Source organism: Ciconia boyciana, chromosome 9 (assembly GCF_034638445.1).
Source record: "Ciconia boyciana chromosome 9, ASM3463844v1, whole genome shotgun sequence".
Lineage (NCBI taxonomy): Eukaryota > Metazoa > Chordata > Aves > Ciconiiformes > Ciconiidae > Ciconia > Ciconia boyciana.
In genome coordinates this window covers 5221532-5238037 of record NC_132942.1, presented here as the reverse complement: position 1 = coordinate 5238037, position 16506 = coordinate 5221532, and the positions used below count along the sequence as shown (strand labels likewise).

General features: G+C 41.6%; 1 protein-coding gene across 2 annotated transcripts in view; it reads right to left on the bottom strand.

Moving 5' to 3' along the window:
• Window positions 1-6726: 6726 nt before the first annotated feature.
• Window positions 6727-16506, bottom strand: part of SPOCK1 (SPARC (osteonectin), cwcv and kazal like domains proteoglycan 1) — a 336819-nt gene continuing 327039 nt past the window's right edge. For both annotated transcript variants that reach the window (XM_072872906.1, XM_072872907.1), the window contains exons 9-11: window positions 16248-16310; window positions 10861-10998; window positions 6727-9824 (exon numbers count right to left, since the gene is read on the bottom strand). In XM_072872906.1, coding sequence (XP_072729007.1) covers window positions 9634-9824; window positions 10861-10998; window positions 16248-16310 — 392 coding nt within the window. In that variant the 3' untranslated portion in view covers window positions 6727-9633. The remainder of the gene's footprint in view (window positions 9825-10860; window positions 10999-16247; window positions 16311-16506) is intronic.

The window sequence follows — 16506 nt, the reverse complement described above, 5'->3', positions numbered from 1 at the left end:
ATTTGGGATGGATGAGGGCTGACGGATTTACACCCCGGCTTTCTGGGTGACTCTTGACTTCTGAAAACGAAGGTGAGGGATGACACTTAGACCTTCATTTGCTGTTTCAGAATATGGTTGCTTTGTCTTAGGATGTCTTTAACTCATTGCCCAGAGCACAGCAGGAAGGTCCCTGCCCACCTGCCCTCCATGGGTAGGCTAAATCCCTGAGGGTTTATGTCTAGTTAGATGCCAGTGGGTTAGGACTGAGAAAACATTTCTTTAGTGGACAGATTTGAAGGAAAATATTTGCTGCGCACTCTGACTGAAGCTCGTTTGGAAAGCACTGTCAGGAGCAGCGTTTAAGGCAAAGATTGCCCCCCCCCCCCCCCCCCCCCCTTGCTGCTGGCTTGCAGACGGTATCACGTGGCAGAAATACATCGTGCACCATGTCTAGAGGTAATAATAAGAAAAAAAATGACATTAAAATGCAAACTATTGTCAGTGGTTATTTCCATGGATAGTCCTCTTCCATTTAATAGCACAGAATCCATCATGTTATGCCTTATTTCAGCCGCGATTGCTCCCGAGAAAAGATGTAGGTCACATCGTGTCAAACGCAGTGCCTTTGAGAAGAGCTCACGGTGCAGTTTTCAGGTAGCGGGGGGGGGAGGGTTGCTTTGCCACTTTATTTTCTAGCCGTGCTGGCACTCGTGCTTCGCCAAAAGTGGTAGAAAGTGCCGCTAACTGAAATTGGCTGTGGGGCTGTCCCACTCCGTACGATGTAAGCGGTGGCTGGTGGTGTAAAGCAAGAGAGAGGCAGCCCTGGAGTTCACAAAGGCAAGGAGCTGCTGCTAGGGGTGTAGAAGGAAAAAAAGGGGGAGAAGTTTTGAAATGTTGGGGTACAGGTGAAAACAAGGTTCACCCACCAAATCATGCATCTCTACAGCAGCCCAGGAGCCCCATTAAGTTAACGCTGTGCCATGACTTGCACCACAGAGCCTGAGGGAGATGGAGCAGCCAAAATGTCCTGATTTTAATGTAACACTACAAGCAGTGGTTCAGGACATAGCCTTGCTCCAGTTTAATGGAGGATTTCATGAGACTCAATTAGCAAGGTTATTAATTAATCAATTATGTAAAACAGATAAGCAATCAGATATCCTGTTCTACAGTGATACAGCTCATTGTTAAAACTTAATTAACTCACAGGCTTGGGGACAAAATTAAAAAAAAAAAAAAAACAAAGAAGAAAAAACCCAAACCCTACAGAAGAATCAGTTAGGAGAGAATGATTTCAGCTGAGGACGGAAACTGGGCTTGAGACCAGATGGGACGACAGCCCTGCTCTGAGAGGACATCGGAGTTATTTTGGGTAGTTTAACAACCAGCCTGATGTTTGTCTCTACCACTACAGCCAGCTGAGCCAAATTGTGCTCTCTTGCTTGCCAAAATAAATCTATGGTAATTCCTTCCGTGGAACCAAATAGTGCCCACCTTTCAAAGCTGGCTGATGCAGTACATGACGAGGGAGGAGGGTAGCAGATGTATTTATGTGCACCCCGTCTCCTCTCGCTATAGCAGCAGCTACTGCAGTGGGAGGGGAGGGGAGCTGCAGCATCAGTGTCACTAACAACCACCAAAGCTCATTGTCGGCGTCGGATTCTTACGTGACTTGTACCGAAAGCAATGGGAATATTGATCTTTTGTAATAGCCCTTTGTCACCCAAAGTATTTCAATAGCCTACATGAATCTGTGAAAACCTACATCTTGTTACAGTCCCAGTTTTATTTAATTTTACTTTAGGCTAGTAGTTATTTAGGTCAATTCCTTGCCAGTTGTGATAAATTGATACATCATCTGTGATGGAGCAAAGCTGTGTCTGTATGCTCCTACTTGGACAGACTCTTACCTGAATCTATTTGCATTAACTGGATTTGTGATATTCAGCATAGAAAAACCAGTGTCAAAACCTGCAAGTCTCTCAAAACCTGCGAATAATTTCAGAGGTAATATGTTTTCAAAGCATAAACCAATGTGCTTCTGGACCTTTCCTCTAACAGTATGCTCTGGGGTCGATTTTCCCATGTTTAAGGGCCAGATTGCAAATGTATTGGCTGGGAATGGAAGCAGAGTCATGCTCCAGCAATGATTTTTATTGAGTAACTATGGATGAGAAAAGGCAGTTACTACCTGGCAAAGACCCTGCATTTTAAGTTTTCTTTACAAACTCTCTCTCTGCCCAAGCCTTTAGCGTGGAATTGCAGGAATTTATAGTGATACGTGAAAGAAGTTGATACTCAAGACCAGTAGCTGCCAGACTCCGTATTTCTTTCTAAATCTGTTGTCAGCAGAGGGGTTTCTTGCACAGCTACAGCTGGGAGGGTGGCTTCGTAGCCATCGAATGCACACATTAGAGTTTTTTACATACCTCTGCCTCATTACTGGGCTGATACAGTGCTGGCAAAATCTGAATTTGCTTCTGGCCCTTCCGGAGTGCCACTGTGTGGTTTGTGGGTTTTTTTTAATCCTAGTTTTCAGGGATTAATTTCAAGCAGTTACTCGATACTGCACACAGGGGACAGGCCCAGCCCAGCCTGTAGCAGGAACCTGCCTCTGCAGTCTGGGGGCTGCGATGGGCTGATGAACTGCTCAAGTCAGCCAGAATTTTCCACTGAAGAAAAGTAGGCTCTGTCCTGAAAGCCGCGGGTGGGACTGCTCTGCTCAGAGGGTCTGTCCCTCTCATTCACAGCTTACCTAAATCTATTTGTTTCACCATTTTTTTTTTCTTTTTCCTTCCCTAAAGGCTGCTCTTCTCGCTGCCTCCCCCCCGCCCTGAAAAAGATGGTCTAGTTTCAAAGATGGGAGTGCTCAGAAAGTCAAAAGCTTATTAATAGCTCTCTGCCTCTCTAATCTATTCAAAAAGCTGTACAGTGTGCGAAGCTGTTGTGACATGATTTTTCTTTTTAATATCTCACCCTTTGACTGTCAGTATTTAAGGAAAAAATGAAACTAATCATTAGTGAAGGCTGTAATGCTACTGTTTTACAGCTGGTGTGGATCTCAACAGAAAATTTTGTAAGGGAGAAAATAAAAGACTCTCTGTGTGTGTATATAGGTGTATGTATGCATCTCACAGTGGAGGTTTCACAGAACGAACCAAGAACAGTATAGTTGTTAGCAAAATAATATCAGGAAGATAAGGAAAATATTTATATATTGGAGAAGAGGGGGGAAAAAAAGGCTGTTTCTTTGTTAAATGGTTAATCTTGTAACTTTGGCAAGTGTGCCCCTTTCCATGCAGAGGTATCACCCCCCCGGTGCAGTACTGCCTGGTCTGGCAGATTTTACTGAGGAAGCAAAGTGCAATATTGGGGTGAGGATGGATTCTACTGTCCTCCAGGTAAGAGCCATCCCTGCTGATCATTTTACCTTAAGCCCAAACTGTCCTTTTACCATTGCTGGAGCAACGTTTGATTTGCAGATACTCTTCAGTATCACTAGGGAAGCAAAGGCTGCATCCCCTGGCAGGGAGTTCATGAAAATTAGTCCAAGATCCTCATCCAAAATGGAGGACAGAATCATGGAAAAGCTCAGTATGAATCAATGCAGCTTATCAGGACATGACAGGTGGGACATAATAGTCTACTACGAGTGTTTTAATGTATGAAACCGCAGTACCAATTCACAGCGTTTAGCCCAGTATAAGTTGTTACAGAAGAGATTAGCAAAGCGTGGGTGATAAAACGCCAGCTCAACCTTATATGAAGCATGGAAGGAACTCCCAGAAGTGGATATCCCCAAACCAGGAGAGTCTAAAGACAGCAGTGACCGAAGCAGGAAGGTGGTAACGGGAGGGACCTGCCAGTTTTCTGGATGGCAGCGATGTGGCCAGCTGGCTAACTGGGGGTTCGGTCCCCAGGCTCCCTCGCTCCCCCAAAATACTCTGGCACTTTTTGGCCTTGACCAACACTTCTCAGGGCAGGTGATCATAACAGTGTGTGTATATATACACACACACATAAATACTGTGTGTATACACACACACACACACACACGTTATGATCATATATATATATACACATTTGTATATAGAAAAGAGGGGAGTGTGTGTGTGTGTAGCTATGCACATGTAATACAAAACAAAGCTTGCAAAACGCCTGCAGTTTTGAATCTAGAAGGGATATTAAAAAAAAAAAAAGAAAACGCTAATCATTAACCCTTCCCGACAACCAAAATCTCATTTGCAACTCATACACTCTTAAGCTTGGGATTTGGTTTGCTTGCCTTCCAGCCCTCAGTGCCCCAGCATCCGACATCTGGTGCAGCTGAATCCCTTAAACATGGAAGATCAAAGACTTCAAAGAGTCTCCGAGTGGTTTTGGAAAGGGAAAACCCATTTGTTCTCAGAGTCAGGTAAGGCAACACACTGGAAGCAATGTGTGGTACCCCCAATAAAAATAAACTAATGAATGCAGTCGATTTAACAGAAATTTAAGGCAGGTTCTGACCCTAGATGACACAACTCAGCCAACGGTGTACGGACAGAGAAGTTATAAATGTATTACCTGCTGAGACGATAATTGCACAAATGTTTGAAAATAGGTTCCATGCTTTCATGTGGTTCTTTAATATTGCACATACAGAGGAAAGGTGATGAAATAACATTTTAAACTCTGTAATTAGCACTGTAATAATGTCAGCTGTTTAAATTAGTTAATAATATTAGAGAGGAGCTCTAAGGTAATAATAGAGACAGAAAACCAGGTATTTCTAAGTGAGGATGGCTTCCCACCAATTGTATTCAATATAATTTTGTCTTCATTTATACTGTAGATAATGGCCACTGTAGAATGTGCCTGTCTTTACAGAATTGCCCTGGATACCTTCAGAAGAGACAGAGAAACATCACAATTTGCAAACTGGGGAGGAAATAAAAATGAAAGCTTCCCCCCCCCGTCCCCGTCCCTGCTAGTTAAAAATACATTTTAATGTAATTTGAAAAGTTCTGATTTTGGTAAAGTTATTACTTTCAGTTTGGTTTCATTTTGGCTTTTAAAATATAGCTTTCTAGAGACCTTACATTAACTTCACAGATTACAGCTGACATTGAACAGAGGTATAAGGTATAAACCAAATATAAAAGACCATCCATTTCCATGCTTGATTAAATGCTGACTCAAGGTACTGCAGTATTTTTGATCCCCAAAGTTTAATAAAATTCAGGACAGGCAATAAGGAGTCGCAGACAAATTAAAATTTATTGAGACAGACAAAAATGCAACTATTTCAGACTACAGTTAAGCATTTACAGTTAACCAAAGATAGCAAAATGCTCACATTCCACAACTCCTTATGGAAAAAGCATTCAGAATTTACTATGCAATTCTACTTACTATGATAGTCTACATCCATCTACAGTAGGGACATCAAACTGAAACACATAATATTTGGATCTCTTCGTACAGATCTACACATTTAACAGTAACGGACATCAACAGCATTGAGAAAAGTATAAAAAGACCAAAACCCACCTACTGTAGAAAGGGCTTTTTGATGTGTAGTAACTGTACAAAGCAGTCTATGTATTAAAGGAACTTGAATGGCATACAGAAGGGACTGCAATAAAAGCCAACAAACGTAAGAAGCTAAGCTTGAGCGATCTGGTGGTCTGTATCAAGTGGTGACCTTAGATCTATGTCAGTTGCTGCTTGAGGGGAAAAATGCTACAAAACTTCTAATATCAAAATATTTCCCATGCCAGAATGTACACTGAGACTAACAGACTAGGCTGGAGAAGCAAAGAGAAGCATTCACTAACAAACAGTGTTGTTTTAAATATAAACTTTACATTTTTCAATATACACTGTAGAATAAATATTAAATAAACACTTCAAATGATTTAAAATAATAGTAAAGAATAGCTTAAAAAAAGGCAAAGAAAAGGAAAAGGATTCTTTGTGTTCACAGCAAAGGCCAGTAATGACCCAAAAAACCCAACTGTGCTGAAATCTGAACTCAAGGAGATTTTGATTTAACCACAGTAGTTAAAAGGACACCTTGAAACATAAAGCAATACCTAACAGTATTTCATAGTCTCTAATATGAAAAGAAAATGAGATTAAAAATTGGTTTGTGTCTCTAAAAGAATGGGACAACTCTGATTCCATTTTTCACAATGAGGAAATGTTTGGAAGGTCAATGACTTGATGCAGATGGGAAGTCCTGCTTTGCAAAAATAAAAGAAAAAGAAAGAAATTAAATTAAGCTGGAAGAAATCCTTTACGAAGCATGAAGAAGGGAAGGGGCTTGACCTGGAAGAGCACTGGTTCTTGGAAGAATCGCTGGTTTCTTTTAAAGAACTAAAACATTTTCTTAATGCATCTTTGCAAACTGGACACACACACATATATGCACACACATATATGTGTATAAATGTATGTACACAGACACACACATATATATAGGCTGCAGATTCCCCCAACCACTGGAGGATGCCAGTGGATCACAAAAGAGCTTTGCTAAATAGCTTTGTAATATTTGGGAACCTGCTTTTAAAGCAAGCCATAGTCTGAGCTGCCCTTCCACGCACGACAGCCTGTCTGCCCTGTTCCTGACTAGGCTGTGACACTTTGTGATTTGACGCTACTCTCTTTAAACTCTCTTGTAGTCGTACCCAACTGAACTACTCAATAAAATAGCATTTTTTCCAATGCATGCGTGTGTGTATGTGTGTGTGGTGCTGGTTTTTTTTTTTTTTTCCCTTGTTTATTTGTTTGCTTCTGTGTGAAGGGAAATGTGCTACCCGAGGTCAGCTGAACCAGCCAAGGCATCTGCCCTCTTGCCTGGCTGTGCTGGGCACAGAGCCATTTGACTGGGCCCCACAGCACGTTCGAGTTGGTGAGGCTGAGAGACAGTAATTGTTTTATAGTTTAAGAGAAAGATACAAAACCTGCCAGCTCTGATTTGGAATAGTTGCATGTGAGAGATTACAGCTAGGAGAGGATCAATGGTGTTGAGAAATGGGTGGTGGTGGCATGTCTGCTCGTGTAAACTGAAGGATGTCCCCATTCACTTTTAGAGGCTTATTTAACTGCTTTTATTTAACCATCTTGCACGTTTGCATGTGACACAGAAGGGCTGCAACCTTGGACCCTGGAGCTGCCTGCAAGGGCTTGGTTAGACCAGCTTTACCCTGGTGAGACGCTGGGCAGGAGAAGGGATTGACTACGTGGCCTTTGAAGTAATGATAGTTCCAGCATAAGCTGTTGCAAAGGGACTCAGGACTGCAGAACAAAACTAGTTGTGTGGGGAGAATGAGTCCAGTCAGAAGGATAAGCATAACTCTACTGATTGTGGACCTCAGTTTTATGTCAGAGTGAAATGGCAACTCTGTGCCTTCGGTGGGTCTTGCACAGGATAGCAGAGCTAGACCCAGAGAGTATGGGTTTAATTAATAAAATACCAGAAGGGAACCAGCCACAATGTTTGAGTAGCAAGCTACTGATAGTGTTCAATCGCTTCTCACAAAATCATAGTATTTAGGGAAACAGAAATGCTGGTTGTATCTGTGCCTCTTGCAAGTCAGCATCATCTTCTATGAAAGGCAAGTAGAAAAAGCGTGCGCCTGTGTGTGTGTGTGTGTGCTGCGCAGCTCGCGGACAATGAATTTAAAATAAATTTTCAAAAGCTATAGGAAAACCAAAGGGATTTGAGGCAGGGCGGATTGCAGGCCTTTTGCAAATGACTGCAATGGCAGATTTTTGGGAGGATGCGGGGGCGTGAAACAACACACAACAAATCCCTCACGACTTTACACATCCTTCTGCATTAATAACAACTATGCAGCCTTGCTCTTTGTTCTCAGGTCATTGATCTAGATAAATAGGAAACGAAAGAGGAGAAAACAACTGAGCCCCTGCAACACATAGTGTCTGAAAGGAGTTCCTCTTCCGTATCGCTCTTCTGACCATGTCTGAAAGCAAAGCTCCTACGCAGAGGGGGAGAGGGGCTGCCGAGCCCTGCCAGGCTCTGCAGTGGGCACTGACTTTGGAGATGGCTGAGGACCACAGCCCTTGGGCCAGTGCCCCTAAAAAACTGACGTCTGCCAACCAGCATGGTGTTTTCCTGCTTTCGCGTGAATATGTAACCAGCCACGTTTTGACTCCGTACCGTCTCCACCTCTATATCCAACACTAACTCCGGGGAAAAAAAGAACATTGATCTAATTAGTTTTCTGTGTAACAAGCACATTTTTCATCCTGCAAAATAACTCATGGGCAAATCACAGGCAGTGCTAAAATACTTATATCTGCATCCTAATGCAAGAGTGGGGTTAAGGTACCTCTCACTGTTTCTGAAAACAGCAAAAATAATGAAAGGTCACGACAGTACATTACTGCATCAGAGACCCACAATGGGAAAGGACACAGCAAATAATTTAATGTCAACATGCTGTGATACAGTTGAAGAGCTATGAATATATGGGAGATGCTGAGGGAATCACAGATTGTATTTTAATATTATTCTCTTTTACGTGTGTGTATTATGAGTGTGCAGCTTGTCACACTGAGCAAAGGGGTTATGCTTTTGAAACATGACCACCTAAAGTGGTTCTTTAAACAGGCTAAATAAATATTAACTATTTAAATTAAAGAAACAACAGCTCATTACTTTTGATGGTTAGTGTCTTTGACAGCCTTATGACGTTGGAATGAGGAATTGCTAAGAGTAAATGAAGAACAGGCAGATCCATAGTGTGTGAGCGGGAAGCAGAGGCTGCCTGTGTGATGTTAGTGCAATTCTTGGTGCAAACGAGTTCAGACAGAAGCTGAGGAACAGCTATGGAGGTGGTTAAGATGCTACAGATTCACAAAGCACTCTTTCCTTAAACACTTTGAAAGGCAGAGGGACTCTGTTCCCTGCCTGTAGGGCTTGGTCCATGAGAGCTGCAGGTTCCCAGCATCTCTTAAGATCAAGGCCATGGTCCTTAACCAAATAACCAGTGTCAGTGAGCTGATCTGCGCTCTGGTGGGAGCTCTGCCTTCAGTGTGGGCTGGACTAAGCCTGTTGGACTCATTCTCGGAGAATGTAAGGAAGAGAAAATCCCGCCAGTGGGTTTCTTTCTGGATTAAACCCCTGGTGCTGGGCAGTCAGAAGTCACCATCCAAAGAGACTTACTCTTTATTGGAACATAACAAATATGGACTAGAAAATGAGGCACCTACTTTTCCTTCTTCGTGAAAGAAAAACAACTGTTTCTGATATGATCCAGGTAACAATTTATGACACAAATTCTCTAACATGAGAAGGGCTTCTAAGCCATGTATTTGTTTGTTGAGCTCCTTCTGCAATTCTTCTTTCACAGGATATATTTCGTAAGCTGTGCAAGTGAGGATTAAGACATGAAATGTTTTTGAACCAAAATTCATTGCCCCTGTGGATAGAACAAAAATCCCCCAAACCAACTGAACAAAAGCTGTATTCCAAACAGTCCTTGCTGGAAAAAAAAGTTGTCTTCCAAATTAAATAGACCATACAAAATTAAACTCAGTAAAGAGGGAATATTTGTGCCAGGTACTCTCAATACAATTGCAGAGATATGATGTGACTTGCAATATTGTGCAAAACGTGAGTCCTCGTTATGATGGGCACTACCATATATAACCAATTTCATCATCCTTATCATCATCTTCATCTTCATCATCTTCATTAGCTGCTCTTACATGAATCTTCAGTTTCCCTTCTTTATATTTTTTTCCTGCTTCAGGTTCCTCTTCCAAATCATCCAACAATACAACAGATCCACCACTGCCAAAATCCCCTGAGGTTTCTTGCTCTTCTTCTGAAACAGGTGAGCAGGAAAGGTCATTCCCTCACATGACACCAAATCTCTCGTTCATCACTAGCCTTGTCATTCAAGCCACTGTCATTTGCAATGTTACTTTTAAAAATTCATTGGTTCAGCTATTCATGAAACAACCTCTAAATTTAAATTTTCATCCTGAACTGTCATAAATATATAACAATTTACTCTAAAAAATTTACTTGCATAAAAATCTATGCATTGCCCTCCTCTTAGAGACTCCACTGGAGCGTCTCAGTTCACATGCATGCAGGCCAGAAAAATCATTACTCGTTTGTAAATACTTTCATCCCATCACAACTCCGTAAACCAGGCTAAAAATATTCCACAAATTGATTTTATTTGAGTGCATAAACCATGCTTTGCAAATGTAGCTATTGAGCCTGACATCCGTGATGTGATTCTGGGCATCTCAGACCTTCTAGGTCTCTGCTTCTTCTGTTCCTTCTCGAGGAAGAAAGCCACATCCACAGCCATCATTGAAGGACTCTGAAGGAATATGGCTGAAATCTGGCTTGCCTAGGTATAACAGCTAATTGGTGATTTCACATATCTACATAATATTGTCCTGTCAGCAATTTTACTGGGCTTTGTTGCTAATTTAGACAATTTTACACATTTAGGCGTTTCTTTGTTTGGAAAGACATTATTCAAGAAGTCCCAGTAAACGTGCGTTCCAGAGTATACAGAACAATATATTTACTAACCGTGCATAGTAACCTCATAGCCTTGATTTTAATATCAATCACTACGTTTTCCAGGGTGCTAGCAAAAATATTTTCTTATCAGTGGTTATTGCCTGTTAACTCCTGCTGCACCTCCCCAGTCCAAAGGACCAATACGTATGTAAGGGCCCCATTTGTCGTCTGAATAGGAAAATACAGGAGCACTTTGAACACTGGTAGTCATGTTTCCCTGTTGTCGCTTTTGTTATCGTACTCCATCGTACAGCAATGGCAGGGCTTACAACAGTCTTAATGCCTTTGTCATCTGAGGAAAGCACATCATTACTCACCACAACTAACTGTCCCTTGCTTTCTTGAGCCGGCTATCTCATTCCCGTACTTATCAACACACCAGCACTGTCCTGTGCTGCCATGGCACTGAGTGGCTTTGTAATAACCTTCTTCATTGCACCGTGGGATGAAAGCACCTGAATAAAATATAAGGTATAAGCAGTAATGCAAGCCTCTGTAGGAGCAAGCAGGTATATAGAGTGTTATGAACTTGCCGCTTATTTACATGAAGATCTTTACAACATTGGCAAGAAAATACATGTGATTATCTGGTGCCTAAAAGGGAGCAGAAATTATATACGATTAACTATTTTCAGCCACCCTGGTCACTGCACAGTGCTTCACTGTTCGTGCATATATAGCACATGGAGGGTGATGGCATACGGTACTAGAGATAGGTTCAGTCTGTCCCCGAATGATTAATATTCCCCCAGAGCCCCTTTCAGATTCAACTCTGGTTTTAAACTTTTCTTCTCAACTGCATTATTACCCCAACTTCATTAATTCTGCATTTCCTTTCCATTTGCACTCCTTCAGTGTTTATCATCTAAGTCTTTCCACAACACTGTAATTATCCCTGGAAGGTATCTGCCATCTGCTTGCTATTCATACTAATCTCAAGCACAACTTCCGACTTACTGAGAGTTCCCATGTATAAAAGGGGAAGTAATGCATAAGCTTTACAGAGAGGGACAACAGGATTTGAGGTCAATAAGTTTGGATTTGAAGCCCAAGATTTGTCTCACAATAAAACCAGTATAGTTCAGCCTGGTAGAGCGTGGTTCATTCTGGCTTCTGCAGACACGGAAACTCTCAGGAGAAACCCATTTTATTGTTCCCACCATTTTCAGCAGATACAGCAAATGTACTTCAATATGAAAAGCCCTCTTGTCCTTTGAGATGAGTTAGCTTTATTCCCAGGGGAGGTCAGTACAGTCATTTTCCCTTCTTTGCCAATTGCTTCAATTTGATACATGGCAGAAACCCACCCTTGCCCCCAAATTTCTTGTCTCAAATGATTTTTGAGAAAGTATTTTTCTCCTTTGTCAAAGATACCAGTGATTTACTGGTCAGGCAGTAAGTTTTTTAACTAGTTCCATGTGTATAGCATCTCTTCAGACAGTTCATGTGTCAAAGGGGCTATTTCTACTACATTTCTCACAGAAAAAATGAATGAGAAGGTGCTGCCCAAATGTCACAAAATTTCCTATATAAAAGACATAAAAGTGGAAGTCAGTCAATCTCACGCACACACACACACACACGCGCATCTATATAAAGTGAATCCTTGCATTTCCAAACTCATCGCGCTGCAGATCCTGTCTGATGTTTGAGTGCCGCTAATGTAGGTCTGGAAGATGAGAACAGAAACCTTTGAACATCTGCAGAAATCCTTGTATATCGGGTCAGTTTTGGAGATCACTTCACATCCATTAGGAAGAGTATTTTAAATAACTTCAAAGCATGATCTTATAGCAGGTTTGCTGACAGGTACCACCATTACGTTAACGTACAAATGTAAGCATAGTGATGACTACCAAAGACTCATTTTCACTATTTACAAAAAAACGGTTTTAATAACCATGTATATGTACTCGCCTTTGCAGGTTTTTGTAAGTTAATGCTCACTTTATAAGGATATATCCTTCATAAAGGATTGAAATCCTGTATTTCAATATCGATTAAGTTTTTTTTTCATATTTATGCTCATGTCCTCTCTCTGTTAAGCACTCCAGGGGTTTATCAGACCATACACAACCTTGGGAAAAGTGCTCAGGTGCTGATTTTGAGCTGGTGGAAATCAGCATAGCTGTACCCGTGTCACTAGAGCTCCCCCGTCGTATCAGATGAGCATCTGGCTCCAGGGAAGAATCAAAGGGGGAACCTCAGTGGCATTACAGGGCGAGCAGAGAACGGCCTCCGCATTTTAAACTGTCTCATGCTTTCTCTTTTCCTTGGGCAATGCAACCTTTCCCTTCTTTGAAACAGGCCCTTTTGCACAGTTTCACTGTGTTTCTTGTAAGGTATTAAAATGTTCCACACTGCCTGTAAAAGCTGTAGATTTAAAAATAAATTATGGCCCAGGCTCACTGGCAACATAACTGTGTGGAAAGGATTCACACTTTGGGTCACAGTGAAGAGTAGAAGGTACTTTTCCTTCTGCATGGGACATTTGTGCCAATTTGTATGTAACACTGGAGCTTTAAATATTTAGCTATGCATACTAATGTCACAGTATTCGCCAGCCATCAGTGGGAAGATTACAGCATGCCCTCTCCAACGTGTCAGGTGCAGGTGATAATCTGGTGAGGATGGAGAGTCACTGGGAGCAAGTGTTGTACAGCGTGATGATTTGTCCTGTAAATCCTCCATAAATCAGTCCCTGCGTTCATTAGAAGCAAGCTCTGGCTACAAGCTCTGCTATTCTGGAGCATGGCATCCAGACAGCCCATTTAGTGGGAACATTTCACTCCATTTGTTTGGCGTCAGAGAACATCCGCAGGGTTTGGAAGGAGAAAGGAGTTCAATTTCCTCTCCAGAGGTTCTTGTACAGACGGTGCTTCCCCACAAGCGTGGAGAGGACCGCTGGTGGACCAGCTTTACTATTAAGCACTACAAAATATTAGTCACTCCCCACTGGACTGCCTCAGGCTAGTGAATCCTGCTTCCCCCATCTCTGTCCCACGGAGTATTTAATTATTCCATGCCAACTTGAACAGCACTGTTGCATCTATATCCTCTTTATGGATCCAGACCTATATCTCTTTTTTTTCTTTGCATCATTTCCTTATCTATATAATACTCCCCTCCCTCAGAGGACATGGGGAGAATAATTATATGCTAAAGATAGTGAAGCACACAGGTAAAAGCCTGACAGAATTAAGTGCTAGCTGGCACACAGCTCCCCATATTAGCTATTATGTTAGCTGAATTCACAGGGCTGATACAGAAGAAAATAGTGACGGGAGCAGAAGTTTATTACCTTAGTGATGTGGGAGAAGCATTATCAGGCTGCACAGTTGTATGCTCTAAAAGTACACTCTCTGCAGTTAATTGTACTCTAGATAAATCTCGTAGGAAAAGATGAATAGTGCTGTTTACTTTTTAATTCAGTCCCCTGGGATGCTAGACTCTATTTGAAAGCCTCCAAATTCAACACATCTAATGGCAATGGCTTTGAAGTACTTTGTTGCAACTGTCATGTGTTTTGAAAAATATATAGAGAACAAAATATCAAAAGTCATCATTTTTTATCAATGGATACATGTTAACAGAAATCTTCTTCATGCATCCAGACTGTAAATGCTGTGCTCTATACGTCAGGGAGAGAGAAGGAAAGAGCACAATTAAAGGCTAGTTTCTCTGAAAATATTAATCTCTCTTTTCAATCTTTACTGTTGCTACAAGAATCTTTTTTGTCACGTGTATGTTTTGGTTTCCATCTGCATGATTTTTCAGTCAGTGAAGAGAAAGGACAATGTTTTCCCCTCTATAAATAGCTATGAGATCAGATTAAAATCTCACAGACAGGTGCCATTATGCAGGCAGACTTTTCAAGGTAGGCGAAGCCAAGAGTTCCTCTCTATATTATAATTTTCTAGCTTGTGGAACAACCTATGCCTGACACTTCTTGATTTGTTGAGCTTAGCCACTTTCATCCTTCTTTTTTTTTAATACAGTTGACTAGAAGTTATTTGTGGTAAGGGACCATTCTTACTGCTTTTACTTTGTCATTTTACTCCTGCTATTGCGATCAGATCCCAGTGACGTGCTACAACTGCCTGCATGTTGTACCACCTGCAATATAGCCATCATTTTCCCCTGCACACCGGAACAAACCACTTATGTTTCAACCTAGATGACATATATATAGCAAATAACAGCAAAGCATAAAATAAATATGGGATAGCCAAAGCTACCTATTAGGAACCGGGCTTCTTATTCTTTTAGGTGGCTTTGAAAATCATGACACCCATGAGACAGAGAACACTGTGACTTCCTCTGCCACAACACGCATTCGAACACAAATGCAAAATATTTACTGAATGGAGCACACATACAACCGAGCGATCAATCCTCCCTTTGCTCCCACAGCTACGAACAGCAGGAGCTGTAACTCTGAAACATCTTAATCTTCATGTGAACTTGCTATGAAAGGATGATGGAACTAATCCATAGTCCCTGTGGCCTTTGGGAATGTTTACTCTTATTTTAAACCAAAGAATCCAGGTTGCGATTGTTCCTAAGGCACCTGAACCTTGAGTCCAAACAGCAGTGGCGTCTGGGAATGGCAGGGTTTGGCAAAGATGAGCTTTGCAGAAGCTCTGTTTGTAGGGTCTGCTAATGAGTACCCAGAAACATCAGACTAAAATCTGGGAGCAACCTGAGAAGCAGACTGCAGTCTGAGAAGCATTTCAGCAGAGCTGACGTGCATGGTCTGTGCTGCAGCTAGTGATGCTGTAAGAACCTGACGTGGGTTTTGAATGATGGGCCTGACAGCCTGGGTCTGAGGTAAGCCAGACTCTCCAAGGGTGGAATGCAGTGCTTGCTGTAAACAGAGACTTTAGTCCGTACTGATACGCCTGATGTGACTTGGATCTACGGACACAAATGCACTAGGACAGAAGTTTCATTTAAGATACCACCGCATAAACGCTAGGCTACATAACACTGCGTGACTTTAGGGTATGGAATTAGTTACCTTAAATTTACTCAGTTCAACAATCTGATTTTTTAGCAATTAAATGGGAAAATGCCATATGGGGATTTATTTCACCTAATTTTAGAAATCCATCAGAGCAGTGTAAGTTATGAATCAATTCAGGCTCCCAACAGTCAATAGAGAGAGGGGCAGGCATTATCGCATCTTACAGCACGGAGCATCCTGCAGGGCTGCCTGAAATGAGATGATATGAATTCCTGTTTTCAGGAATACGCTGAAATATTTTTAAGGGTGATTAGTCAAAAATGAACCCCAAGGAATACATGCATTGCACCAGAACTGGAAGAAGACACGAACCCACTGGCTATGCACTGTGGCACCTTCAGTCACCCTTCAAAAATGGGAGGCTTGAGTATCGAGCAGCCTCTGTACTTATTCTGACCTACGAGGTGATGAAGGCAGTATTAAGCTCTGTGCAGACAAGGCTTTGCATTTCTGGAGAGCTGTAAATTAGTTCTGAACCCGTTGCCATGCTGACACCTGTTCAGTATGTTGCTATCTCATTATTTGTTTAATTTCATAGTGTCAGGCCTACATTCTGTGGTGCATATTCCGACTCAAAACATTAGTCTCTAATTGAAAAACCATTACTGCATATAAAGTTACAATAATCACAGAAGCTTTAATTAGTTGAGTAAATGAATAGCAAGTAATCGAACTTACCCAACAGACTCTTCCCTCTACTTAGCTTTTGAATTCTATTCATTTCATTCTGGCAAGGAAGACCTAAAATATAATGTACGAGAATCAGTTTCCAGATGGTACGGGACAGACTCTGTAATGACTGGCTTCACTACTGACATGAAATGTAGACTTCTGTACACCTGGGAATGAAAGAAGCCCATATGCTGGTACCGTACTGCAAAACAAATATATGTCATTAGCTCCACTAATTAAAAAAAAAATTGCAACACACTGTAGT